The following is a 27,030-nucleotide window of genomic DNA, read 5'->3' as shown; positions in this document are numbered from 1 at the left end:
GATTGCATATTCAGATGTTATAAGGCATGGAGGCACAATTCAGTGGGCAGAATGAGGATTCCTCAGGATTCAGATATTCTGAAGCACTAGGAACAAGAGAATATGCCCTTGCCTACTGAGACACATCTGGAGAACTGGGTTCCAGTGCACACTGGATGGCATCATTGAAGAGAGCTGTTGGGAGATGTGTATTCAGAACTAATGTCAAGGAATAAAAGGAGGGATCCTGACAAGGATCTCACTTAATGTGCTGGCATTTAGAAGATGGATTTGTCACCATTAGTGGATGACAAAGGACAAATTTTATTAGTTTAACTTCATGCATTTCTTAGCTGGGCACAGTGGTTCACACCTGCAATCCCATCAATTGGGAGACTGAGGCAGGAAGATTGCCAACAGTTCAAGCCAGCCTAAGCTACAGAGTGAGACTGTCTCCAAACAATAAAACTGAGGCTGTCTAGAAAGAATGGATTTTGAAGGGACTGAGTTTCTGGCCACTGTAACAGTAGTTACAGGGAAGATGGAGCCAAAAAAATACACTATTCCTAGTTAGGGTTTGCTGAGTGTAGAACTCCACATTTTCTGAGTGGTTTATCACAACTAAGTATGTACTTGCTTTTATATTTTCTTGCTTGATTATTATGGTTCTTTTAATGTTTTTGAGACAAATTTTACTCCTTATCCTAGGCTGACCTCAAATTCTTGGTGGTCCTCCTGTCTCAGTCTCCTGAGTGCTAAAATTACAGGTGTGAGACACCATGCTACCTTGCTTTTATAGAGAATGACTTCAGGTAAATCACACAGCCAAATATTCCAAATTATTGCATTTAAAAAAGGAAATCTTAAACACTGAAAAGTATAATATCTTAACATTTATTATAATTTGGGTACATGAATGTGAAATAAGCAAGTATAATTAGGAACTTTAAGCAATAAAAAAGAAGAAACAATACAACCATCCCTTGTCTTTAACACTGCAGGAATCTTTGTCTTTTAGGACATAAAAGGGGCTTTTTTAGACCCAAATCAATACTGACCTTGCAAGCTGTCTTTCAGTATCTTGCATGTTGGTTCTTGAACTCCCTTAAGGGCAGAATTCACCTTTAAGGTGGGGAAACCAGCCTGTCTTGGGCTCTTTACCTCTCATCCCATCTGTGGAGCTTGTACTAAACTCCTAGATAACACCTCTAACCAAAGGTCTGACTTAGTTCTCTTTCATTCATTTGCTTAGCACCTATGTGTGAGTCCTCACCATGTGCCAATTCCCATGTTGGGAGCTAGACTTGATGATTAGTTCACACTCAGCAGCGTGGGGACATGGCATACTGTACCACTTCTCCCCTTCAAAGTAAACCCAGTAGACAGCTGTGCGAACAAGTGGAGTATTCTCTGAACATTTGACATGAAGAACAAGGCCACAAACCAATGTGCATAGGGCTCAGAAGCTGGAGAAAGATGGAGAGTCATTTTACAATTCAGAGAGAAGAGGAGACCCTCACTTTGCCTCTTTATCCCTTAGGCTGCCTCTTCTCAGGGAGCTGACAATGAAGGCTGGGCTCAAAGGCACCAGAGTGTAGTCGAGTATCTGGGATGCTTCTAGTTACTGCCAGCATGAGGCAAGAGTGGGGACTGGAAAACAGGAGGTGACCGAAGACTCTGCTCAGGGCAGCTAGCCTACTGCAGCCTTCCCTGGGAATATGCATGAGTCACCTCTCTCCCTGGTGAAAGCTGCTTGGAGGTGTTTTCATGGTGAGGGTGGAGAGGCAAAGGGGAAAATCTGGTTCTTGTAGTACTTCAAGGGGGCATCCAAGATGCCCAGGGAGGAACGGGATTTCATGACTTTCCCCTGTTGAAGAATCTGCCTTGTGGGAGGCTCAAGGGGCAGTGTTCCCAGGGAGGAATTAGCTTTCCTCCACACCACACGGTGCCTTGGCCTTCATCCATGCTATATACTAAGTCGGTGTCACTACTCTCACTGCTCCTGAAGAGGCAATAGTGTACAGGCTTTGAGCTTCACTACCCTCACCTGTAAAATGGGACAAGATTGTCACAGGGGTTAAAGCTGTCGCTTAGTGATAATGTCTGCTAAGTGCTGAGGCCTCAAGAGATATTATCTACTTTTCTTTCTTCCTCCTTCCACTGAGAGGGTTTCTGAGGGAAGCTCAGCGAGCAAGACATCGAGGGCAAACACCTGAACCAGCTACCAATAATCAAACAAGCAGATCTCCCTTTAGTTAGTAGCCTTGTAACATCATATCTTACTGAATGTAAGCCGGGGTAAATGTTCTGACACCTGCCCACATGCCTGCATAGAAAAACTCAAATATAGTCCAAGGCGGATGGAGGAGGGTATAATTAAATCCTGCTACATAACTCATTCGAAACAACTAACTACTTTAAAAAGTGTATGGAAAACTCAAAAATATATATGGTGAGTAAACAATCTATGCCAAACCCTAGCATTCAAAGTCTGCAAATTTACCCACCAGGGATCGTCAATAGTCAATTTGGCCCCTCTGAAGCCTCAGGGATTCGGCACGCACTTCTGCCCATGCCTAACATACAAGGCCACCTAAGCTCATTAGAAAGCCAATATATGTTAGGGAAGACGAAACTGAGTTCTTACTCCTGTGATCAAGGACTTCAAGCCCAAATTGAGATCATGGATATAAAGTGTTATCTAAGCTATAAAAAGCTACCACACAAGTAATCATCATAACATCATTAAGAAACAATGCTGGATGTAAGTACGTTCGACCTAAGAAGGGAAGAAGTAGGGTGAAATCAGAGGTGGAAGCAAGGAACGAGGAGCCAGCAACGTGGGCCGCCGGGACAGCCAAACTTGTCTGCGGTTCATCAGCTTCTCAGCCTGGGGAGCTAAAAGGACACAGAAGTAGCCATGAGATGAAAATACGCACCCAATCGCCAGTCAGCCAGAGGTCCCTGAGGCAGGGAAAGACCCCAGTGAGTGTAAGCGGAGTCCTAGTCAAGTGGGTCTTCTGGAGAGAAGGCAACCTGCGTGTGGCTGTGCAAAGGACAACTCGGTGCTGTGTTCAGGCACTTTGGATGATCCTACTGGCCACTGGCCGGGAGGCTGCTTTACTCAACACTTTGCCTATTAAGTCTAGATCTGAAGATGTACAAGCAATACTGGAGGTGGTCCAAAGGAATATGGCACAGAGCCCAGGACTGGAATCTGCAGACCTGGGGTACAGCCCAGATGCTACCATGAACACACTTGGTGCTTCCTCGGGCTCTTTCTCTTTCTGTGCCTTTGTCTTCGTATCACAAGCTAGGCCAAATGGCAAGCCAGGGATAGAGGGCTGTGCTGAAGTTATGGATGGGAGAAGTACTTTGTTACAGGAACATACTATGACTCTGGCAATGGAGAAAGGTTCCGAGAGAGAGGCTTTACCCACGTGATAGGGCACATGACAAGGGTTCAGAGCCCTTTAAACAAAAAGACTGTGCAGTGGTTTGATTCAGGTGCCCCCATAAACTTGGGTGTTCTGAATGCTAGGTTCCCAGCTGATGGAGATTTGGGAATTAACGCCTCCCAGAGGCAGTGTATTGTTGGGGGTGGGCTTATGGGTGTTATAGCCAGTTTCCCCTTGCCAGTGTTTGGCATACTCTCCTGTTGCTATGGTACGGTCCACCTTATGTTGGCCAGGGGTGATGTCCACCCTCTGCTCATCTCATCTTTTCCCCTGACATTGTGGAGTTTGCCCTCAAGCCTGTACACCAAAATAAACCTCTTTTTTTCCCACAAGCTGCTCTTGGTTGGGTGATTTCTACCAGCAATGTGAACCTGACTACAACAGACTGTCTTGGTATTAGACCAAGGGAGACAGCAGGAAAAATTTCTGGCATCTTCCCCATAATGGCTCTCTTGGCTGCTTGTCCCATAGGCTGCGCACACTCACCTAGAAGAGTTTCTCATAGCACCTCCCACAGTGGACAGTGTCACGGTGAATGAAGATCTGATCCATGAGATCACCCATTGGCTTACTGCAAATCCCACACTAGAAGAGAAAGTGAACTGGAGGTCAACAATACTCAAAGCCAAGCAACACAAGGAAGGGGAGAAAAAGGATCTGCTGAGCAAGGGGATGAGGCACATAGTGGAAGCTGATGGCTGGACTTCTTTTTGTTTGTTTGTTCTTTCCTGATAGGGTCTTGCTCTAGCCCAGAGTGACCTAGAATTCACTATGAGATCTCTAGGTGTTCTCAAACTCACATCAATCCTCCTACCTTTGCCTCCAGAGCACTGGCTTAAAGGCATGCACCACCATACCCAGCTATTTATTTATTTATTTGCAAGAAGAGAGAGAGAGAGAGAGAGGTAACGGGTGTGTCAGGAACTCTAGCCACTGAAAATGCACTCCAGATGCATGCACCACTTTGTGCATCTGGCTTTACATAGGTACTAGGGAATAGGTCATTAGGCCTTGCAGGTAAGTGCCTTAACTGCTAAGCCATCTCTCCAGCCTGCCATTCTGGACTTCTAAGGAGGCAAACATGACGAAGCAAATCTTGAACTTGAAAATGAGAAGAAAAAAAAAAAACCCAGGTGGTAGGGTGATCACATCTTTGTTAAGGTACCTCAGTTTCAGAATTCGGCCTACGTTTAAAGCTTGACTCTAATACTTATTAAGTAGGTAAGATGGGGCAAGTTACTGAAATCTTCCCAGCATCCATTTCCTCGCCTACCAGATGGGGACACTGGCAGTACAAGCTTCTTGAACCATCAGGAGAATGCAGAGAAGTATTCATGGCTGTTGGAGGGGCCGGGGGACATCAACAATAACATTTAGGGTCCACATGGGCATGATATGAATGTTCCATGGAAAACAAGGATGTTCCGTGAGGCCACACCCTCCAACGTGATGACTCACAAACCTATGTCCCCAGAAATGCCAGTAACTGACTTTCTGGCACTGCTGTTGAGGCAGTATGGTTGGCAAATAGCTTTAAATAAAAGGAGCCCAAGAGACCCCATGCACTTTGATTTCAGACTTCTCCAGATCCAGGTCTACACATTCTGACTTCAAATTTTCAAAGTGTGGTGGGAAGAGTGGAGAATGGCTTTGAGGCAATTCCAAGTCCTTTTGGTGAGTCTTGCTATGCACCTTTCTGATGGCAATTTGACTAACCTCCACCTTTCTGTTACTTCTTCTAGCAGCTACTTTTTGCTGTAAATAAATTGCTCCTATCCCCTCCTTTCTGTATTATGCTATGCCTCTGCCATTTAGTCACTGTACACTGGACGACATATGAACTTAGCTGACCGACAGCACTGATCCATTTATGGGGTCACTTCTGGTCACATAGAAAACAAGCACTGTGGGGCTGGAGGGATGTAGGCAGTTAAGGCACTTGCCTGTGAAGCCAAAGGACCCAGGTTCGATTCCCCAGGACCCACGTTAGCCAGATGCACAAGGGGGAGCAAGCGTCTGGAGTTCATTTTCAGTAGCTGGAGGCCTTGACGTGCCCTTTCTCTGTCTCTCTTTCTCATTCTCTCTCCCTCTTTCTTTGTCAAATAAACAAGTACATAAAAAAGAATTTTTTTAAGAAAACAACCACTGTGGATTTCAAAGTGCTTCATGAGTTTGCTAAGATGATGTGCCCGTGACTGCCCTTCTTTCTACCTGAGTATAATAATCCCACCTAGTATTTTGTTTTTGTTTTTCTGAGGTAGGGTCTCATTCTAGCCCAGGTTGACCTGAAATTCACTATGTAGTCTCAGGGTTGCCTTGAACTCACAGAAATCCTCCTACTTCTGCCTCCCAAGTGCTGGGATTAAAGGCGTGCGCCACCATGCCCAGCCCACTTAGTATTTTTTATAATATTTTATTTATTTATTTGAGAGAGACAGATACAGAGGAAGAGGCAGAGAAAAAAGAAAATGGGTGTGCCAGGGCCTCCAGCCACTGCAAACAAACTCCAGAAGCATGCACCCCCTTGTGCATCTGGCTTACATGGGTCCTGGGGAATCGAACTGGGGTCTTTAGGCTTTATAGACAAACGTCTTAACCACTAAGCCATTTCACCAGCCCCCACCTAGTATTTTAAAGGTGAGAAAAACTTATGCAATTAGTTAATGAAACAATTTCTATGAATGACCAAGCAATGTGACTGCTTTCAGTGGAACAGCAAAAAGTAGGGCCAGGATATACTTTGGGTAGAGTGCTTGCCTAACATGTGAAACCATGGGTTCAAATCTTAGTACTGCAAAAAAAAAAAAAAAAAGCAACTGAGAAACTTTGGATTTCATGCTACAACCTCGGATTGAGACCCTCAGTTCTGAGCAACTCGATGGTGTTAGAAAAATAATTCCTCTTCAAGCCTGTACTCATGGCCCATGGGGGAAGGTCTCTTAAATACGACTGTGCTCTCTTCAAGAACCTCCCAAGCACAGAAGCCCTCCTTTTCTGACATAACTCCAACTTCATCCCAGCTTATGTTGAGCCCCAGTTGGGCTACTTTAGAACCTGTCAGCTTCCTCTCTATGTACTAGCCAGAGTCTGGCTTTCTGCAAGCAGGAATGGAGCCCCATCACTGGCTAGGCTGCAGCTGCCTTGCCTGTTTGCCACTCTGATTCCCCATCACCCCCATTTCAAAGCCTGTGTGATAGTTTCTATTGACTATCAACTTGACAGGGCCAGAACCATAGAGAGATTCTCTAGATTAGGTTAGCCTCTGCCAGCAAGGGATTAACCTGATTATGTTCATTACAGTGGGAAGACCCTCTTTGACGGAGGGTGGCACCATCCCATGAGCTGGGACCCTGGACTGTATTGAAAGGAGAGGGCTGGCTAAGCAGGAGTCACAGCTTCCTCACTGTTGGGCTCATTGCATCTAGCGCCTGTTCTCATGCCTTTCCTATCGTGACGGACTCTGCCCTCTAGAACTGTAAGCTGAAATAAGACCTTCCTCCCTTAACCTGATTTCTGTCATATAGTTTGCCCCAGCAATGGTGCAGTAGCAAATATAGCCTCCCTGGGGCTCCTGCCCACTCCAACTGCCCCTTCCCTTGTGAAGGTCTGGCAATGCTATGTGGCCATGTGCACTCACTCGCGTGTAGTCTAAGTTTCAGGTTCACGTGTCTTGCCCTTCATGCAAGCACTCTGTCACCTACACAATCCAAAATCTACCGAGTTTTCTAGGACTTCCCATTAAAATCACAAGTCAAGGAAAAACAATGTGCTCTGTACTGAGCAAGCAAACAAGCAACCGTGAAAAGATAATCCCTCAGTCTTCTACCACCCAATCTAGGACTTCTTCAGGTGATCCACATAGTTGGCCAGTTTCTCCAGCAAGTTACCCAAACTTATGCCCTCCATCTTCACATGGCCCCTATCTGGAATCCAGTCCAGTTAAGGTTGGGTCCCCAGCATACCAATGAACTGCCCTTAGTGAGGTCATGTTATCAAATCAATGATCACCTCTCAGCCTTCATCTGACTTGCTCTCCCAGCAACCATCTTGAGAAGCTGTACCCCTTGGCTCCTGAGAGTCATACTGTCCATTCCTTCTCAGCCTCCTGTAGGCTGAGCTCAGCTGGCCCCATGGAACAGGGGACAGTATGCCCAGAGGACTCTATCTCTGGCCTCTCCTCAGGACCCATACTTACACTTGGCTTTACAAACAGGGGCTTTTAACCTCCCTGGCCCTGTGCTTTTAGTCAAAGCATCTTGAATGTCACCTGTGTCCAAACCTGAACCCCCTTCAGCTTTTCCCATGGTGGCAAACAGCACCACATTCTTTCCCTGAGTGACTCAGGTGCTAAACCTAGATATCTCCTTTGACTCTTCACAACATCTCACAATCCATCTTCCATCTTTCCATCACCAACTCCCTTGTCCAAGTGACTATTCTCTCTAGCTTGTTCTGCTATTACGGCCTCCTAACCAAGCCCCCTTTCATCCATTCTTCTCACCTTCCCCTTATAGTTTCTCCTTTAACTGAAAGACAGTGGGATCCTAGGAGGTTCCAATTCTATTTAAAATAAAAATCAGGGCTGGAGAGATGGCTTAGCGGTTAAGCGCTTGCCTGTGAAGCCTAAGGACCCCAGTTCGAGGCTCGGTTCCCCAGGTCCCATGGTAGCCAGATGCACAAGGGGCACACACGTCTGGAGTTCGTTTGCAGAGGCTGGAAGCCCTGGCGCACCCATTCTCTCTCTCTCCCTCTATCTGTCTTTCTCTCTGTGTCTGTCGCTCTCAAATAAATAAATAAAAAATGAACAAAAAAAATTAAAATAAAAATCAAAGTTCATCCTCCAAGGCCTATAGAACATAGCCCCAAGCTACCTCTGGGACCTTACGTTTTACCACTTGCCCCCTTGTGAACTGTCCTCTGAGCCTGACATAGTTGTTAACCATCTTAAAATCAGAGCATCTGGGATTACTTGCATCAAGTAGACCCATGTAAATTCATTGATTCACCAAGCTAGACTATATGGGCTGAAAGGACATTGGTTCCTGTCTTCCCAGGAAGTTTATTGCCACACTTGCCACCTGTGGTGTGATTTGGATCAGGTGTCCCCCATCAATTTGTGCATTGAATGCTTGATCCCCAGCCGATGGTAATTTGGGAGGCAGGCTCGCTGGAGGAGGTATGTTACTGGGAGTGGGCTTAGGGATGCTACAGCCAGCACCTCACTCTTCTGCTGCAGCATTCCACTCTCATGCCATCTTTTCCCTGTCACCATGGAGCTTGTCACAAAGACTGTAAACCAAAATAAAGAAGTTCCTCAAATTAGCTGCTTTTGCTCAGGTGCTATGTGCCAGCAAGGGGAGAGTCCCTGTAACACCACTCTCGCTATGCCAGCTAGGATCCACTGAGCTTCTGTCGCACTCATTGCCTGTGCACTCATTGCCCTCTGTTGGGAAAGTCCTTCCCAGAGCACCTCTTTTGCCTCCCATCTTGTACTCACCACATAGAGCTGCCGACGCTCTGTCCCACACTGTTACTTGTGCATGGAGCTCAAACAGCCTTCATGCTCAGAACCCATAAGAGCTGTACTTTGGAGGGTTTCTCACCAGGACAAATGCTTTCTTACCTTAAAGCAATACTCATGGCAGCAGATGCCAAGATGTTCAAGGGTGATCTTTGCACAGTCTCGGATCTCTCGGCTGCAGTAAGTACAGAGCCCTCCACGTGTCCTAAAAGATGGCAAACAAGAACCCAGCAATCACACTGGTACCCAGGCTTCTGATATGATGCAGAAGACCCTCTTGTTTGACAGAACCGAGCTTAGGTCAGTATTACCAGCTTGCCATCATTTTCTATGGTCTGCAAATGGGTTGTAAGGTACACCAACCTGGTCGTTAGCCTGTTATTTGTACTATTCCTCAAAACCAGTCTTTTAAAAATTTTTTTTTCGTTTATTTTTATTTATTTATTTGAGAGCAACAGACAGAGAGAGAAAGAGGCAGATAGAGAGAGAGGGAGGATGGGCACACCAGGGCCTCCAGCCACTGCAAACAAACTCCAGATGCGTGCACCCTCTTGTGCATCTGGCTAATGTGGGACCTGGGAAATCAAGCCTCGAACTGGGATCCTTAGGTTTCACAGGCAAGTGCCTAACCGCTAAGCCATCTCTACAGCCCTAAACAAGTCTTAATGGGCCTCCTCTTCATGCCTGGGGACACTGAACCTGGACCCTATTCCCTGTAGTGCCAACCCCACCATTCATTTACCTGTACAACATACTCAGAACTCCTGCTAAGGCTCTGGATATTGCCTGTTGGGCATTACCTCACCTGTCCCTGAGAATCGCCTCTGCGTTTCTTCCTCAGACAAGTCCTTCTGAAAGGGCTTGCTTTCTCTGAGCTTACAGGGTGAAACCAGGGATTTATCTTTCAGAGATGTAGGACTGATTCTGACAGAAGGCAGGGTGACACTCGACACTTGTGGCCACTATAGCTCCCTTCTGGAACCCGGAATTGTCACAGGCATTGAGGGTTCAGCCATACCATCCTTCTGGTGGCCCAGAGCTCATTCTCTCGATAACAATGTTGCTAGAGACTCTTTCAGCATAACCCTGTTCCCCCCTCATATATTACCTCCACCACATCTACCTCATCACTGTTCTTTGTTTATGCACATGTATGCAGTGCATATGAGTTACACAAGTGACTGGGGTTGTCCCTAGAAAATTCCCATCTTTTTCCAGGGATTAATCAAAACTGCTCAATTATGGATTTAGTACTTGTGCAATGAAGAAAGGATGTCAGGTTATTCAGTCTACCAATGGACATGCCAACTCCCATGCTCATATGGAACAGGCATCTGAGCAGCCCGCCTTCTGTGGCTTGCATATGGTTAGTGTGTGTCTTCCAAGGGATCACTGTGGGAAGCTTGGTCCTCAGTGAGGCAATATGACAGAGGGTGGGGAACCTCTAAGAGTTGGAACCCAGTGGGAGCAAACAGATGTAGTGCTTTCAGGATCTGATTAGTTCCCCTGAGAATGAGTCATTCTAAGGAGCCTGGCATCCCCCTTTTCTCAGGATGTCCACCCTCACATGCCCTCCTGGCTGTGTGGTGCCATCTATTATGAGAACCTTCACCACAGCCAGCCAGACATTAGTTCTATGTTCTTTAAGCTGAAGGACTGTTTCTGAAAGTAGCATATGACGGACTATAAGAGCATGTGACTTACTAAGTTATCTGCGGTTTCAGGATTCAGAGACCTGGCAGCTTCTTCAGTCTTAATGGAGGCATCTTCTGCAGCCTGTTCCATTCACATGCCCTTGTACACTTTTGCTCTTGGGGACCTGGTAGTGGTCCTTTCATCTTAAGTTTCTTCTTTCCTTTTTCTCCCCAGTCTAGTTCTAGCCTCTGAATGTAACCCACAGTAAGTTAGGTTTCTTATTGAATGAGAAGGCATTTGGCAAAGGAGAAACATCCCTAGCCTGGGAGTTGTCAGGCACTGGAATTTATTTCTGGCTCTGCCAATAGCTCCCTGTGTAACTTTTGTTTTCACTGTAGCCTGAGTGGATTCAGTCTCTAAGTCTCTTTTCCAAGAATTTTAAAATTTCAAGAATTTTAAAATAGCATTTCTTTGTCCTTAAGAGCACCCTATGACTGCTGTCATCTAGTGGCAACTTTGAGACAGCTGAATGAGGTGCCCTATGCCCCTTCACTCAATTCCATGTCTGTGTACCACTGTTCACTCTTACTTTTGTGTCTCTCCTGTCTTCTTGATGATAGCAGACCTTTTCTAAAATAAGTTTTTCAACTCGCCACTCTCTTTTATAGTTCATTTTCCTCTGATATGTGGTAAAATGTGCAAGTGAATTGAAATATTAGGTTCTCTTCTGAAGAGCTCCCACCTTATTCAGTGTCCTACTGTGTGACAGATCTGCAAACAGATCAGAAGCTACTAAGAAGTTGAGAAAAGCAAAGACACCCAGTGTGGAGATCTTCCTTAGCTGTCTCTCGTCTGTAAAACTACAAACTCCTTGGTAAGAAAGTAGACATACCTCTCAGAGATTGGAGGGCCATCATATGGGGACTTCTTGTCCATGTCAAATGAGTCCTCAATGCCACTGGTACTGCAGGGAGTGTGATAAGGAGAGAACACAACATGGGTGACAGATCACTAGTGCATTTACGCATAGGGGACACTTTTTGTTTCTTGTAGCTTTGGGTACTCAAGCTGAGACATGATTACAGTGAGAGTCATTCCTATGGCCCTAAATGTCTCTTGGTGCTATAGGGGCTGATGTAAAGGAGGGATATTTTTCTTGGTGAAGAACTCTTTCATGGGGTATAACAAAGACCCCTTGCAGTAAGGACAAGGGTGGGTGGCTAAGATTCTGGAGGCTTGTACCAACAGGACTCCCAGTTTCTCTGACCAGTGAAGAGCACCTTTTATATTGGTGGGTGTATCTGTGTTACAATGTGAAGTACCAGAAACCCACTCAGAAGAAATCAGATACTAGAAATGAGAAAAATGAAGAAAACTCTCAACATGACTGTGGTGGCTTGATTCGGGTGTTCCCCATAAATGTAGGTGTTGTGACTGCTAGGTTCCCAGCTGATGGAGATTTGGGAATTGATGCCTCCTGGAGGGAGTGTATTGTTGGGGGCGGGCTTATGGGTGTTATAGCCAGTGTCCCCTTGCCAGTGTTTGGCACACTCTCCTGTTGCTATTGTCCACCTGATGTTGTCCAGGCGGTGATGCCCACCCTCTGCTCATGCCATCATTTTCTGTGCCATCATGGAGCTTCCCCCTCGAGACTGTAAGCCAAAATAAACTTCTTCTATTTCCACAAGCTGCTCTTGGTTGGGTAATTTCTACCAGCAATGCCAACCTGGCTACAACAATGACACACTTATGTGTAGTTATAAACTTGGACTAAGGATGGTTTTATTTGTACTTTAATGTTAGATTTTATAGTACAAATAGAAGTTAAAAATCTTGCCAGGGAAAGACCATCCAGCTACAAGCTCTCGGACAGTCATAAATGAAGCTGCCATTCCCCTGGGTAGTTAGGAAAGTACTACTTGAAAGTTAAGCAACCTGTGTGTGGTGGTTTACATGAAATGTCCCCCATAGTCTCATGTGTTTTGAATACTTGGATCCCATCACTGTTTGGGAGGTGGAGCCTTGCTAGAAGAGGTGTGTTGCTGGGGGTGGGCTTGGAGGTGTTATAGCCCAGTTTTTCCCTTGCCAGAAGTAGTTCAGCTCACTCTGGCTGCTTTCTGCCAGTGCCGTGGCAAGATGTGATGCCTATACTTTACAATGCTTTCCCTTCCATCTGGATCTGGAGAGTCCCACTCTGGTGGGTTCAGGCCCCTTCCAGCCCTTATGCTTGTGCAGGAAGTACACTTAGCCACTGAGCCATTTCTCCAGCCTTGAATTATACACTTTAAAGGGGAAATTATGAAATAGCAAATACACTGAGAAAAACCACCCTAAGGGAACAGAGGTGAGGAGACTCAGGCTCAGGGACTAATGACTCAGTCACAAAGCTGGGGAGATGGCATTTGCTTCCCAGGAAGGAGGAAATTACTTTAACCCCCAGTACCCACATAAAAAGCCAGGTATGATCATGCATGCCTGTAACCCCAGGTCTGAAGGGGACACAGACAGGAAGATTGCTGGTGCTTGCTGTTTATTCATCTAGGAAAAAAAAATCAACAAGCTCCAAGTTATGAGAGATCCTATCTCAAGGAAATAAGACTGAGTGATAGATGAGCATAATCATTATTCTCCTCAGGCTTGTGCATATGTCCATACACGTCTATTATGCACTATCATCCATGTACCACGTGCACATACTCAACACGCATAAAACACTAACACCAAGAAAAGGCCTAACAAGTGAGCACTGAGCTGGGACTTGAACTTTACCATCGTGCCCATGTTCTTGGTTAGTATGGAAGTATGAGAAATGAAATCCTGACCTAAGGCCAAGGTGTTCCTCTCTAAACATGTCACTCCTGCAGTAATATGGTATGCCAGAGAAGCCATTTCTCCACTCTTGATACCAATTTTCTTTTGCAGTTATTTCACATTGCTGGGACAAAAACCTGACCAAAAGCAGCTGATGAGAAGGATTTATTTTGGCTGATAGTCTCAATGGGAAGCTTCATGATGGCAGGGGGCAGCATGGCATGAGCAGAGGCTACACATCACATCCTTGCCACAGCAAATGTCAAACAGCAGTAGGAAAGAGAGCTGAACACTTGCAAAGGGGAAGCTGCGCTATAACACCCCTAAAGCCCACGTGCAGCAAGACACCTTCCAAACTGACCCCAGCTGGGGACCAAGCATTCAGAACACATGAAAACTCATGCAAGATACCTAAACAAAACCACCACATTAGACCACAGCATTCCCCTTTGATGACTAAACACTTTCACTCCTGAAGTGAGATGGTCTGCAGCACATGGTGGTTTGATTCAGGTGACCCCCATAAACTTAGATGTTCTGAATGCTGGGTTCCAGAGGATGGAGATTTGGGAATTAACACCTCCTGGAGGCAGTGTATTTTGGGGGGCGGGCTTACAGGTGTTATAACCTGTGTCCCCTTGCCAGTGTTTGACAAATTCTCCTGTTCCTGTTGTCCACCTGATGTTGGCCAGGGGGTGGCCTAAGAGATGCCTTGCAGTGCTGTAAGTACAGCTTGATGGACTATTCTGGTCAGAGTTGAAAGGCCTGAATGCAGTAAGAACTATGGACTGTGAGGGTTTAGTTCATAACATGGTTTTGTGTTTTGGAAATGGCCATGGGAAGTGTGAAGCAGGTTTGCTGGATGTCTGCATGGAGATATGATGGAGCTGTGAACATGAACTGTGGACTGCAGTGGAGACCCTGTGAGATGCCAGGACCACGAGATGGCTGCCAAGGAAAGGTGCCAGCCCCAATGAAGTTTTCCAGAACTGTGAGTAGCCTAGCTGGGGGGCAAAATTGGAAATTGGACTTGTTGCTGGTGAGAATTACCAGACTTGGAGATTTGTCATTGACTAGACTTGTTGGACTTGGAGCTACAGAGTTTGATGTTTGCCCTGTTTCAATCTTGTACTGGTTGAATATTTCTTTGCTATGCCCAGTGCCATCTTTGCAGTCTGAATGTTTATTCTGTGCCATTATGGGTTTTGGGGGTTATTTTTTGGTATTATGGCTCAGTTAAAAATATTGGACTATGGGGATGTATGAATGTCATTGGAATTGATAAAAACTATGGGGACTTGTAAAGGTGGAAGAATGCATTGCATTTTACATCAGTTTATGGGGGCCAGGGGCAGAATGTGGTGGTTTGATTCAGGTGTCCTCCATAAACTTAGGTGTTCTGAATGCTAGGTTCCCAGCTGATAGAGATTTGGGAATTAAAGCCTCCTGGAGCCAGTGTATTGCTGGGGATGGGCTTATGGGTGTTATAGTTAGTTTCCACATGCCAGTGTTTGGCACACCCTCCTGTTGCCATTGTCCATCTTATGTTGGCCAGGGGGTGATGTCCACCTTCTGCTCATGCCATTGTTCCCCTGCCATCGTGGAGCTTCCCCCTCAAGCCTGTAAGCCAAAACAAACCTCTTTTTCCCACAAGCTGCTCTTGGTTGGGTGATTTCTACCAGCAATGCAAACCTCACTGCCACACAGTAGAAGCCACTCCCTGAGGGACTTTGTCTCAGCATGGACACATGGTAGAGCACCCACCCACGTGGAATCAGAAAGCAAACTGAGAAGATGATTCATGAAAAGTTACACATATATCAGGTACTGTGTGTGCAAATGAGGCAACCTAGCGTGAACGAATGTGGACGCTCTAGAGAAGAGCCCAGCAATGTGCAACAGAAAAGAAGTAACTAGACAGTACTTAAGGGTCCCATGAATTTTGTAAAAAGAGATACACTCTGGATGTCAAAACAGAGAGCAACTGAGCGACACGGGAAAGGGAGGCACTGACAATCCATAAATCATGTGGGACAGTGGGCAAGTGCACCACCTGTCCATTCAACAGAACACCCAGTAGCTACCCTACACTGAGCCCTGGATGAGGTACAGAGGACGCAAGAATGAGGCCAACCCAGGACCTGACAGAAGATCATGACAATGAAGGAGCTGGCACTTGCTCTTACCTGCCATAGTGTGCGGTCAATGGCTTCCCAGAAGACACCTCACTAGTATTCATGTACTCCTTCACGAAGAGAATCCCTTTGCTGCAGAAGAAGCACAGCACAACAGGATGTATATAAGAGGGTTTTAGGGGACTGGCCCTGGCCCTCAGGAGGGGCCAGTGCCTCTAACCTGGATTGAAGGAAGCACAGAAGCTTGGGAAAAGGCCTAAGGTAGAAGGGCTCAATGTGCCAATCTCCAAGGGCAGCAGTACACAGAGCTCCTGGGCTATTGACCACATTGTGCACTCAGCTTACATCTGAGCCCGGGGTTCAGTTTGTGTTCAGACTGAGAGCTCTAAAAGCAAGGTTCCCGCAAACCAGTGGCACTGTACTCTCCCCCATGCAGACTTCAAGCACTTCCCAGCCTTCCATCCCTCCTCTACCACAACCAGGACATCACTAACGGCCTAATCACAGACTGCCAGACCTGTCCATTCAGTGCCTTCCCCTGGAGGCGCTCAGCCACTGAAAAGTCTCTACATAGCATCTAACTCCTCTTGCCTCCTCACTCTTTGAGTTGCAGAGGCCTTGCAGTCACCTCTTTCTGGGAAAGCCCCTGCCAGCACAAGAAATGAGGCCTTCTTCATGCTGGGCTCATCATGGCCCACATTTGGCCCTCACTCCCATAATACACACCCGCTGGTCCTCCCTCACCACACACCTTGTCTTTGCAGGCTCCCCTGGAGACTAAGAGGTAGCCGGAAGTCAGCTGAGGCAGTGGGCACAAGAGAGAGACAGACTTCAGCCTGGCCTTTCTGGGTTTCCAATGACCTTCCCACGCATGGCCCCCAAGGACATTAGCAAGTCCTCCAGATGGCAGAGCCCTGCCAGTTTCTTGTTGGGACGTGGAAACGAGGGGCTGACTGCAACAGGACCGTGTTGCCCAAGACTCTCATGGGGTGGGAGGCTATGTCTGCCTTTGGGCCCAGTGGGACAAGGCGCTGTGCGAGGGAGGCAACATGTAACAAATGCTGAGTCTTTTCCCTCCAGACTGCTAGCTGCCCCTTCTTACGTGGTTGAGCTGGAGTCCATCTCACTTGTAGGGTCTGCAACATAAATGGGAGGCTGTTCTGAAGTGGCAGCAGCAACAGTAAGAGTGACCATGCAGCTGGCGGGACTTCTCACCCTGAAAGAAACCGAGAGGAGTGAGCACCTCTCCACTTGGAGTCAAAGAGGGCTTTCTGGCCCAGTTGCAAGATTGCTACTTCAAGGGGTTCAAGAAAATGCTGGTGCTTTCAAACAATGCCTGCCAGTTTCTCGTTATTTGTTCTTGAAGGCTCCTCAGAAGTCAATGAACAGAACATCTTACACAACAGATGAGAAAAGCCACGTGGCGCAGGAGACGTTGTCCTGCTCAGAGTCAGTAAGACGTAAGCGTGCAATCTTCCAATGTCTGCTCTGAATTCTAGACTTCAGCCAAGGGCCTTGGCCTTTGTGAGTCACCCATCAGGCCACTGGGGATATGGCAGTCAGGAGGGAGCAGAAGGGAAAGACACAGCCCAGATTATTACTTAGGATCAGCTCCCCCATCCCTGTAACAGACAACTCTCTGGAGAACACTATGCCAAGGGGCAGAGAGTCAAATGGACTTGGGCATTAGTAAGGTGGCAAGTCAGATGCCCGCATTCTGCAAAGCATCCGCCGCACCTCAGCTGCAGCGGATGGCTTTGGTCAGAGATGCCAAACTCCTAGGAAGCTCACTGGCCAGGCCCTGGCTGACTCACTCTGCCTGTGCCAACAAGCTCCACCCTCAACGTCAGCACAGCTGTGCCCAGCTCACATCTGCCCGTCATGAGGTAGCAGTAGCACAGGCCGCTCGGAGCTAGCTCGGCTCAACCCTGCATGTCGCTGCCTCCACTGGCACAAGTGCTGAGGCAATCACCCTCTCGTCAGGAAAGCCAGCGCCTGGCACTTAAACCAGCTCAAGAGACCTAGCACACGCAGCCGAGCAACTACAGCGCCGGCCGGCCGTGCTGACTGGCCTGTGGGCCCCTGGATCTGCCCAGCTCTCTCACGGCTCTATAGCTAAGAGCTCACCCTGCAGGCGGTGTGAGACACCCTGGCTCCATGCCTCTAAGCTCCCCGCGTAGCACCCAACGTTTCAGGGGCACATAGAGAGACTGGAGGAGGTGGCCTGGAGGGGAGGGGAGGCCCCACAGGAACACGGGGAGGCAGAGAGGACCACATGAGGAAGGTAATAAGATCACTGAGGACAGGATGGTTATAGGTGAGCCACGTCTGGCAGGAGAGTGAAGAAGGCCGCAGCAGTGAGGCAGCAAGGGACGCAAATCGAAGCATGGCCCCGGGCCTGCAGTGTGAGCAGAGAGCCCAATGCGCCTTATCCCGACGAGCAACCAGCCCACTTCCTTCTGATACTCTCTTCCTCCCAGCCTACAAAACCATACAAGCCCCACCTCCTGCCCTATGGTCACCTCCCTGCCTGGCCCTCCTCGTCCTCCTCTGCCCAAGTGGCTTCCTTCCAGGCTGTTCCTAGGCAGGCTTCTCAATGTGTTTCAGATCCCAATGGGAGAGCCTTCCTTGACCTTCCTGGTCACAGCACCATATGTTTTTTTTGTTTTTTTTTTTAAACTTGGATTATCACAAATAGAGAAACAGTATACATATCCTCATGACTAACAGTACAGGTTCTAGGATCTGTATGGGTTTGAATCCCAGTTCAGCCCCTTTTCAGAACTAAGAGACAAAAAGAAGCCAGAGGGTTGGAGAGATGCCTTAGCAGTTAAGGCATTTGCCTGCAAGGCCTAAGGATACGGGTTTGATTCCCCAGTTCTCACATAAGCCAGACTCACATGGGGGCGCATGTGTCTGGAGTTCGTTTGCAGTGGCTGGAGGCCCTGGCGCGCCCATTCTCTCTCTCTCTCTGTCTCAAATAAATAACTAAATAAAATCTATTTTTAAAAAGCCAGAGGTCAGAGCAAGGGTGTGGATCAAAATCAGTATGAGTGGGGCTGGGGAAATTGCTCAGCTGTTAAAGGTGCTTGTTTGTAAACCCTGCTGGCCCAGGTTTGATTCCCCAGCACCCATGTAAAGCCAGATACAAAAAGAAGTGGAAGCACCTGTGTTCATTTGCTGGCGCACCCCTACACACATACATGTCCGTGTGCAAACAAATAAAAATATTTTAAAAATTACATGGGGGGGGGCAGAAAAATGGCCAGGAAGTACAAAAAGACAAAGGAATCTTGACACTAAGGCAAAGGGTGCTTTGGGAAAGCAGCTTCCACTCCATGTCCTGCTAGGACAAGAGCCAACAGTAGCTCCCCAGGAACTACTATGGGTGTAGATGCCAGAAAGTTCCATCACAGAGATGGCGATGCAGATTGCCTTAGAGACATGGGGAGAATGCCACTAAGTCAAGATCTTCTCTTCTGCCCCTTATGTCGTGCTTGTGTAGGTACAACAGCCCCAAAGCACCTCCCCAATGCCCACGTAAGCCAGATGCACAAGGTGGCACATGCTTCTGGAGTTTGTTTGCAGTAGCTGGAGGCACTGGCATGTCCATTTGCTTTCTATCTGTCTGTCTGTCTCTCTCTCTCTCTAATAAATAATAAATAAATATATAAATAATATATCAAAAAATTAAAGCCATATTTGATTTGTGGCACCCCACATCCCTTCCCTGACCTGTATTTTCAGGCTCCTCTAGCTACTGGACAGTGTGGTTCTCTTGTTTTTTATTTTTTTGTTTATTTATTTGAGAACTGCAGATAAAGAGAGAAAGAGATAAAGAAAGAGAGAGAGAGAGGGAGAAATGGGTGCATCAGGGCCTCCAGCCACTGCAAATGAACTCCAGATACATGCGCCACTTTGTGCATCTGGCTTACATGGCTCCTTGCCTCCAACCGGGCTCCTTAGGATTCACAGGCAAGCGGTTAACCACTAAAGCCATCTCTCCAGCCCAACAGCATGGTTCTCTATGTCAGCCTCAGCCTAACAGATCTGATGCTATGATTCCAAGTAGAGACCTACACGTGAGATTCGTGTGTCTAGGCTGCTTTCCTCTGCATCCTAGCCATCCACACCTGCAGAGGGAACCAGGTGAACATAAGATTAAGTGTCCACGAGCAGCCAGGACCTTACCTGCTGGAGCAGCCCTCCAGTTCGATGAGGTGTTCAGGACCGCTGGGGCTGCTCTGCTGCTCTGGGGTGCTCGGGTCTATAGGTTGCTGAGTGGCTGCAATTGGGCCTCCCTCCACACCTTCTGGGGCTCCGTGTCTCTCTGGCCAGGCCTCACTGGTCTTGGGGGCCACAGTCTTCTCCTCACAACCAGCTGAGGTGCTGATAAAGAATGAACATCATATGGAGGGTGGGGTACGCAACCAGCCAGTTGAGTTACTGTCTGTCCAACTGCACTTGTGGCTGTCACCTCCTTGAAGGTGGGACAGACAGGAGCCAGGCACCTCCCTAACCCTTGGAAAACAGGCAGGCTCTGCCTCAGCGCTATTCCACCGGTTACTGATAAAGGCAAAGTTCACCTGGTGACTTCAATCAGCTACTGAACGACTGTCTTCCCAGCCCATTCTCCTATCTCATGGGCATTTCTGCTCCTCTCCTCCCACTGACACCTGTCCCTTCTCCAGGTATTCCCCAACCCCTTTAAAATGACCAGACAAGGGCTGGAGAGATGGCTTAGCGGTTAAGCGCTTGCCTGTGAAGCCTAAGGACCCCAGTTCGAGGCTCGGTTCCCCAGGTCCCACGTTAGCCAGATGCACAAGGGGGCGCACGCGTCTGGAGTTCGTTTGCAGAGGCTGGAAGCCCTGGCGTGCCCATTCTCTTCCTCTTCCTCTGTCTTTCCCTCTGTGTCTGTCGCTCTCAAATAAATAAATTAAAAATTAAAAAAAAAACATTTAAAATGACCAGACAAGCCGGGTGTGGTGGCACACGCTTTTAATCCCAGCACTCGGAGGCAGAGGTAGGAGGATCGCTGTGAGGTCGAGGCCACCCTGAGACTGCATAGTGACTTCCAGGTCAGCCTGGGCTAGAGCAAGACCCTACCACGGAAAAAAAAAAAAAAAAAGACCTGACAGAGATGCTAATAATATCTGTGCCCACAGCCAGCAAGGCAAGACCGAAGACCTCAAAATGGGGGTCGGTGTGGGGGTACTTTGAATCCAGGTTGCCGTGGCAGCCTTGATAGGACCGGGCATTCAGAGGCAGGCTGGTACCATGCCCTACTCCATTCTCAAAACTGTTGACTGCCTAAAGAGGGGGGAAGGGCCCAGTAGAGCAGACAGCTTATTTGTGATCTTCGAGCGCCACCTCGCGGCTAGCGCTGGCACGGCCGCAGGCGAAGCCTCACCGAAGTCTATCTCTGAGTAGCCATTTTGATTCTTGAACTGTCGCTTTTCCCGGGGGCACCGAGGCTCCAGCTTGCAGCTGAAGGAAATGGCGGCGTGCGCAGGCGCACTTCCGCATAGTTGCCTAGCCCGCATCTATGTAGGTGTTGGCGTGGGGACACCCAAATGTCATGCGCGCAAGCGCGTTGCATTCACTTTGCAGCACCAGCTATGACCTTTTTGCCTTCTGCAACATAAACTACTCACAGATACTATTACGAACCACTAAAATGTTCAATTCTTAAGGTGCTGAGAATTTTTATGTTACTTTCTATGGTCACTTAAATTTTTTTAATTTTGAGAAATGGTCTCAGAATCACTACATAGCCCAGGCTGGCCTTGAACTCTCAATCCTGCCTTAGCATCTTGAATGCTGGGATAACAGGCTATCACCACATTTGAAAACACTTTTGCTACTTGCATGCATGATATAACCAAGTATTAGTTCTCACTAGTCCATAAAACTAACCAAACGTTCAGGCCTCCTGACAATTTGTGACATTTTGTCTACCCCAAATCAAATCTTAAATATATTTTACATCTAAACTTAGCTGTGGGATTTAACGAGAGAGTCCAAGGAAACACTCAAAGGAATTGTTCTTTCATCTCATAGCAAGAAAGATGATACAAAATAGTTAGGTTCAATAGTGTATAAACTGCATTGTAAATGCCAAAAATAAATCATAAAAAATTTTAATGTGTAACCTGTTATTAACGTATCTCAGAACTCATATAAAATTCCTAAAGATTTATCAGTGCCTTCAAAGCCTATGATAAGTTTCTACTTGTCAGGGTCTTGGTGTTGTTTTGCCTAGTATTAGACAACAACAATTCAATAATTTTTAATTATTTTAAATGCTAACAACTTGATCACAATTTTATTTCAATAATTAATATCATAGGTATTCTAGGCCAGTCATGTTTGCCTGAAAATTCACATCACTTGCAAATGGAATTTCATTATAGATCTTTATGACCTTTCCTTTAGTCCCAATTTTATTTTTTTCAGCTCTGAAATCTTACGGTTATAAATGTGTGTTTTCTCACTGCATTGTCGCTTTCACTTACACAAAAAAAATGGTCACTGTCACAATTGCTGCTGAAATTTTGTTAGAACAAGTATTCCTCATGATGGTATTTCTCCTGGTTCCTTTAAGTGACTGATACACCCACTTACACTGTCTGCTTTCTTGTTCTTTCCTGCTGTGTCATACCAGTAAACCCAGTGTGAAATGAGGACTGGCAGTGATAAGACTTGGAGGAGCACCATGAGAGAAGGAAACATCAATTCAGAGAATCACTCTTCTGGGTCAGGGGACCGCTACTGGCCCAGATATGAAATTATAGTCAGCATTTTCAGTTAGCATTTAAAATAATTAAAATTATGAAGCCAGGCAGTGGTGGTGCACACCTTTAATCCCAGCACATGGGAAGCAAAGGTAGGAAGATCACGGTGAGTTCGAAGCCAGCTTAAGACTACATAGTGAATTACAGGTCAGCCTGAGCTACAGTGAGACCCTACCTCAATAAAACTAAATATATATGTATACATACATACACACACACACACACACACATACACATACACATATATATGTGTATATGTATATATATATATACACACACATACATATATATATATACACACACACATACATACATACAAACATACATACACATACATACATACAATTTCATAACAGTGCATTGATGTCTAATACCAGCCAAAACCACCATCCATGAGAAGTCCTCATCTTGTGTGGGTGGGGAACTTAGACATTATGGCAATTCCTATACACCACCTACTCTCAGGGTGCTGTGATTACTGCTTCCACCCAGCACCACTGCATCGTGTACTCTTCCTGATCAGCCCAATCCCATGACAGCATGCCACAGACCATTCTAAGTGAGGCCAACAGACAACACAGTGGGTTTGGACAGGGGATGTGCCCACATCCACACCTCAGCATGCTCCAGGACTTGGGCCAATGACAGAACAAGAGGGTCCAGTGCTTCTGCCTGCCTCAGACATGCAGCACAACATGCTAAGGCAATCCACCAGGCTGGCCTGTCCACAGCAGGCAGGCTGAAGCTAGAGCCTTACCTCATACACCATTGTGGCTTGCCCTGTTTGAACACATTACCTTGGCTCAGTGAGCTCCAGGCAGCTCAGTGGTAGGTTGAAGACGTCATCTAAGGCAGGAGGGGTCCTCTGATCCAGAAAAGTAACTCTCAGAACTCATACTTCCTTCTCTCACAGTGCTCCTCCAAGTCTTACCCAGTGCCTGCCTATTTCCTGGTCTTTTTTTGACCTATTGGCCATTTTCTTTGTCTCCATGTCCATGGCTAACTCCTCGGTCCAGACCCCGCCATCCCTGCCTTAATGGCTTACCTTCTCCCCATCTCTACTCTGCCCATGTCTAGTCCACTCTTCTTACTGCTGCTAAAGAAACAGTTCCAAAGCACAAATCTGACCCTATCCCTTCCAATACTGGAAAGAAAACTGTTCATCTTGCAAGTTCCCCTGATGCCAGGTGTGGTGGTTTGATTCAGGTGTCCCCCATAAACTCAGGTGTTCTGAATGCTAGGTTCCCAGCTGGTGGAGCTTTGGGAACTAACACCTCCTGGAGGGAGCATATTGTCGGGAGCAGGCTTATGGGTGTTATAACCAGTGTCCCCTTGCCAGTGTTTGGCACACTCTCCTGTTCCTATTGTCCACCCTCTGCTCATGCCATCTTTTTTCTCTGCCATTGTGGAGCTTCCCCTCGAGCCTGTAAGCCAAAATAAACCTCCTTTTTTCCCCACAAGCTGCTCTTGGTTGGGTGATTTCTACCAGCAATGCAAACCTGACTGCAACAATTAAGTGGTACCAAGGAGTGGGATTGCTGCTAGATGCCTGACTGTGTGGCTTTGGCCTTTTGGAGCTGATTTTCAAGAGGAATGTGGAAAGTCTTGAAACCTTGCCCTAAATGATACCTTGCAGTGCTGTAAGTACAGCTTGATGAACTATTCTGGTCAGAGTTGAAAGACTTGAATGTAGTAAGAACTATGGACTGTGAGGTTTGGCTTATGGGGGTGAGAAAGAGCTTTGCTTGGGCTAGGATAGCAGTTTGTGCAGGAAGCTTGCTGTTATGACTGGGTCCTGAGAAGTTGTGCAGGGTTGCTTTGCATAGAAATGAAATGGTGTGAGCAGAGGGATATGGCACAGAAAAAATGAAATCTTTGGGTCTAAACTGTTGCCCAGTCACTTGCAAATTGTTTGAGAGATTACCTTTGAGATTGGACCAGCTGACCTGCACTGGGGCAACAGGAAGTATGTAGACTCTTTTGGAAGGGCCTGAGTGCTCAAGGAGTGTTCTGTTCTTCAAAGTCTGCTTTATTCCATCCTGGATTAACAAATTGGCACCTACCTGGTATTGTGAAGTATAAGAACTTCAGGAAAGAGGGGGTCATTGAGTTTGCAGCATGGTCTTGTGTTTTGGAAATGGTCATGAGCAGTGTGAAGCAGGTTTGCTGGATGCCTGCATGGAGACCCCATGGGGCCATGAGGATGAACTGTGGCTTGCAGTGGAGACCCAGTGGAGATGCCAGGACCATGAGATGGCTGCTAAGGAAAGCTGCTGGCTCTGATGAAGTTTTCCAGGACTGTGAGTAGCCTAGCTGGAGGGGCGGAATTGGAATGCCAGAGACTTATTGCTGGTTAGAATTATCGGACTGGGAGATTTGTCACTAACTAGAGTTGTTGGACTTAGAGCTACAGAGTTTGGTTTTACCTGTTTAAATCATGTATTGCTTGAGTATTTCTTTGCTATGCTCAATGCCATCTTTTACAGTGTGAGTGTTTATTCTGTGCCTTATGGGTTTTGGGGGGATTTTTTTTTTTTGGTATTATGGCTCAGTTAAAAGACCTTGGATTACGGAGATGTTTGAACATCATTAGGATTTATAAAAACTATGAGGACTCTTAAAGTCATACTAAATGCACTGTATTTTATATCATGTATGGATATCAGTTTATGGGGGCCAGGGTGGAATGTGGTGGTTTGATTCAGGTGTCGCCCATAAACTTAGGTGTTCTGAATGCTAGGTTCCCAGCTGAAGGAGATTTGGGAATTAACACTTCTTCGAGGCAGTGTATTGCTGGGGGCGGGGTTATGGGTGTTATAGCCAGTTTCCCCTTGCCTGTATTTGGCACACTCTCCTGTTCCTGTTGTCCACCTTATGTGGACCAGGGGGTGATGTCCACCCTTTGCTCATGCCATCATTTTCCCCTGCCATCATGGAGCTTCCCCTCGAGACTGTAAAGCAAAATAAACCTCTTTTTCCCACAAGCTGCTCTTGGTTGGGTGATTTTTACCAGCAATGCGAACCTGACTGCAACACCAATCAAGGACCATCACGTCCTTCCAAGGACAGCTGTCCCAGGCCTGCCATGACAGAATTGTTCTACATATCATCTGTTCAACATCAATTTCAAAACACCTTCTTAGTGTGAATTATAGCCATACCAAGGCATGGAGTGATTTTAAAGTGCCATACCTGTTAACACATTCACACAGGAGATTCACTGTATCTCCAAGCAGGTGGCAACTTTAAGATCATTTGTCACTTCGGTGTAGTCTTCCTGATTCCAGAAGACTGACCGCCTTAAGTGTCCCTTCTTGTTGCTCCCCTGTGTCTCAGCACACTATCAAGCCAGCACTCCCAAGGGTAGGGAACAAGCTTGTACTTGACTTGGCACTAGGATGTCATTAATGGCAACTTAGTTTAATTACGGGAAGCACAGCTCATTAATGAGAAAACTCTAGGTCCTCACAATGTCTTGCTCTTTCCTTTTCCAGTTTCATCACCTACAACTGTGTCTCAGACTAGGAGCCTTCTCTTCCCTAGCCACAGCTACACCACACAATGAACCCAGTGACCCTTCTCCCTCAGGTCTGCCAACTTCTCTGTTTTAAAATAAAATTTTTTTGAGGCAAGACCAACAGACTAGCCATTTTTTATGTGAGTTAATGAGAGTGAGTGAGAGAGAGAGAGAGAGAGAGAGAGAGAGAGAGAGAGACTTGGCATGCCAGAGCCTCTAGCCACTGTACTCGAACTCCAGATGCATGCACCACTTGTGCACATATATGACCATGCACACTTGTGTCACCTTGTGCATCTGGCTTATGTGGAATCTGAAGAGTTGAACATGGGTCCTTAGGCTTCGCAGGCAAGTGCCTTAAACACTAAGCCGTCTCTCCAGCCCCCAACTTCTGTTTGAGTAGAGACTTCTTACTGTATGTGATGTATGGTGCTTTCTCTCTAGAAAACCCTCTTCATTGTCTCACAGCTAAGATCATCCATCTTATTCTCACATTTGTCATTTCATAGCCACAGTTTCTGAAAGCTGTGCACCCCCACCAACTTCATCTCCTCAGCTCCACTCCCTTCTCAATCTACTGTAATAAATGACAGCCTTTCTTATGCCTCCACCCTTGACCTGCTCACTCACCCAATTCAGCCAAATTGGATGGATCAGATTCAGATTTCCATGCGACATGGAAAGTTACTTGGCTTCCGTTCTGCAGTCTTTACTAATGCTTCCATTCCTCCAAACACTGAGCTCTTTGAACCTTTCCACATATGTTCCTTCCTCAGGTCCTTCAATATCCCCTACCACCACCACCGATTCCTGACTTGTTTTTTCTTCCCTCTGGTTTTTATCACTGTGGTAGTTAATCTTGACTGTCAATTTGGTGGTATTTAGAATCACACGGGCGACACCTCTGTGCTTATCTGTGGGGGTGTTTCAGGAGGTTTAACTGAGGAGAGAAGACCAATTATGAATGTCGGTGGCACCAGCCCATGGGCTGGGGTCCTGGACCAAATGGAAAGTGAAAAAGGAGGAAATTAGCTGAGTCACCTCACACTCCACTGCCACACTTTACCCACAACTACCATGAGCCAAAGTTCCCTTTGTCAAGTATTTGTTTCACAGCAACAAGGAAAAGTACTGGATAGAGCCTCTACTTTATGTTCTCGCTCAAGGCTTTAGGAGGGCA

General features: G+C 46.7%; 1 protein-coding gene across 6 annotated transcripts in view; it reads right to left on the bottom strand.

The window, feature by feature from the left end:
* Nucleotides 1-857: 857 nt before the first annotated feature.
* Nucleotides 858-27,030, bottom strand: part of Znf185 (zinc finger protein 185 with LIM domain) — a 73,465-nt gene continuing 47,292 nt past the window's right edge. For all 6 annotated transcript variants that reach the window (XM_045140257.1, XM_045140261.1, XM_045140259.1 and 3 more), the window contains 7 exons: nucleotides 19,731-19,928; nucleotides 16,642-16,755; nucleotides 15,591-15,671; nucleotides 11,486-11,557; nucleotides 9,061-9,163; nucleotides 3,924-4,022; nucleotides 858-2,877 (listed from right to left, as the gene is read on the bottom strand). In XM_045140257.1, the coding sequence (XP_044996192.1) occupies nucleotides 3,924-4,022; nucleotides 9,061-9,163; nucleotides 11,486-11,557; nucleotides 15,591-15,671; nucleotides 16,642-16,755; nucleotides 19,731-19,928 (667 nt within the window). In that variant the 3' untranslated portion in view covers nucleotides 858-2,877. The remainder of the gene's footprint in view (nucleotides 2,878-3,923; nucleotides 4,023-9,060; nucleotides 9,164-11,485; nucleotides 11,558-15,590; nucleotides 15,672-16,641; nucleotides 16,756-19,730; nucleotides 19,929-27,030) is intronic.

The sequence above is a fragment of the Jaculus jaculus genome, chromosome X, assembly GCF_020740685.1.
Source record: "Jaculus jaculus isolate mJacJac1 chromosome X, mJacJac1.mat.Y.cur, whole genome shotgun sequence".
Classification (NCBI taxonomy): domain Eukaryota; kingdom Metazoa; phylum Chordata; class Mammalia; order Rodentia; family Dipodidae; genus Jaculus; species Jaculus jaculus.
The sequence above is the reverse complement of the archived record's forward strand: the minus strand, read 5'-3'. Positions and strand labels throughout refer to the sequence as shown.